This window comes from Adiantum capillus-veneris, chromosome 8, assembly GCF_014529385.1.
Source record: "Adiantum capillus-veneris isolate H3 chromosome 8, ASM1452938v2, whole genome shotgun sequence".
Classification (NCBI taxonomy): Eukaryota; Viridiplantae; Streptophyta; class Polypodiopsida; order Polypodiales; family Pteridaceae; genus Adiantum; species Adiantum capillus-veneris.
In genome coordinates this window covers 157,918,365-157,919,425 of record NC_140938.1, presented here as the reverse complement: position 1 = coordinate 157,919,425, position 1,061 = coordinate 157,918,365, and the positions used below count along the sequence as shown (strand labels likewise).

General features: G+C 47.1%; 1 protein-coding gene across 1 annotated transcript; it reads left to right on the top strand.

Moving 5' to 3' along the window:
• Positions 1–304: 304 nt before the first annotated feature.
• Positions 305–777, top strand: LOC147453240 (uncharacterized). Its single transcript, XM_086519120.1, has 3 exons — positions 305–325; positions 445–481; positions 551–777. The coding sequence occupies exons 1-3, from the start codon at positions 305–307 to the stop codon at positions 775–777; spliced, it is 285 nt and encodes a 94-aa protein (XP_086375246.1).
• Positions 778–1,061: the final 284 nt, after the last annotated feature.

Below are 1,061 nucleotides of genomic sequence, written 5' to 3'. Positions count from 1 at the left end.
AATGCACCACCATTATTCTATAAGATCTTCCACCGTCTCATCTAAACCTGGGCTAAGTTTGATGAGGTTTCTAATGTTGCTATTGACTTTGATGAAAATGATTCATGTATAATCTGAATACTTGTGTAGTTCCTGGCTCTAGGTGAGGCTCGAACTAGAGCTCGAGCCTTCCAGGCTCTAGGTGGTTCCTTAAGAATCGAATTGGATCTCCAGCCTTGTAGGCTTTAGGTGGTTCTTGATGGCTTGAATTGTAGACTGAGCTTTGTTTCCAGTGAGAATTGCCCAACAAAACTATTAGATCAACATGAATTTAAGTCCTTTTAGGGTTCATCACTAGAGAAAGAAGCATCGAGTGCCCTACAATATACAAGGCCAGGGACCGGTGAGATTCAAAGTTTGCGCTGCGAGCGACAGGATGGATTTAAATCTTTCTTGCTGAAGAAGGTAGATGGGGGAGCTCTTGAAGGCACCCGTCTTGACGGTGAGAGAGGTCCAGCGGATCCACACTCTCTATCTGCTTTCTTCCTTTGTCGGCTTCTTGTGTTTGCAGAACGGGTGGAGGCGCTCCTCCTTGCGATGCAAAGAGCATCAATGATAGATGTGTTCAGTGCTGATTCCTGCCTAGGGAGACATTTGGTAATATTGGATGGGTTGGTTTTTGCCATGGAAACCCCTAGCAAGGTGTATGGTGCTTGGCCCACCTTTAATGATCTGGTCTCTTCGTCAAATGTGGTGAGGATTGTGGTTGTCATCGGCTCTATTGCAACATGTTGCTAAAGGGTGGCATCCCTTTAGCAACATGCTGATTCATGCCTAGGAGACAGTTGTTAACATTGGGAGGTTTGGTTTCTATCGTGGCAGGCCCACTCGAGGTGTATGGTGCATGTCCCACCTTTAGCAGTCTGGTGAGACAGTTGCTAATGGTGGCAGGGTTGATTTCTATCATGACAGCCCCTGGTGAGGTGTATGGTGCTTGCCCCACCTTTAGGGGTCTGATCTCTTTGTCGGATGTGGTGAGCATTGTGGTCGGCATCGGCTCTGCTCTGGCATGTTGCTAAAGC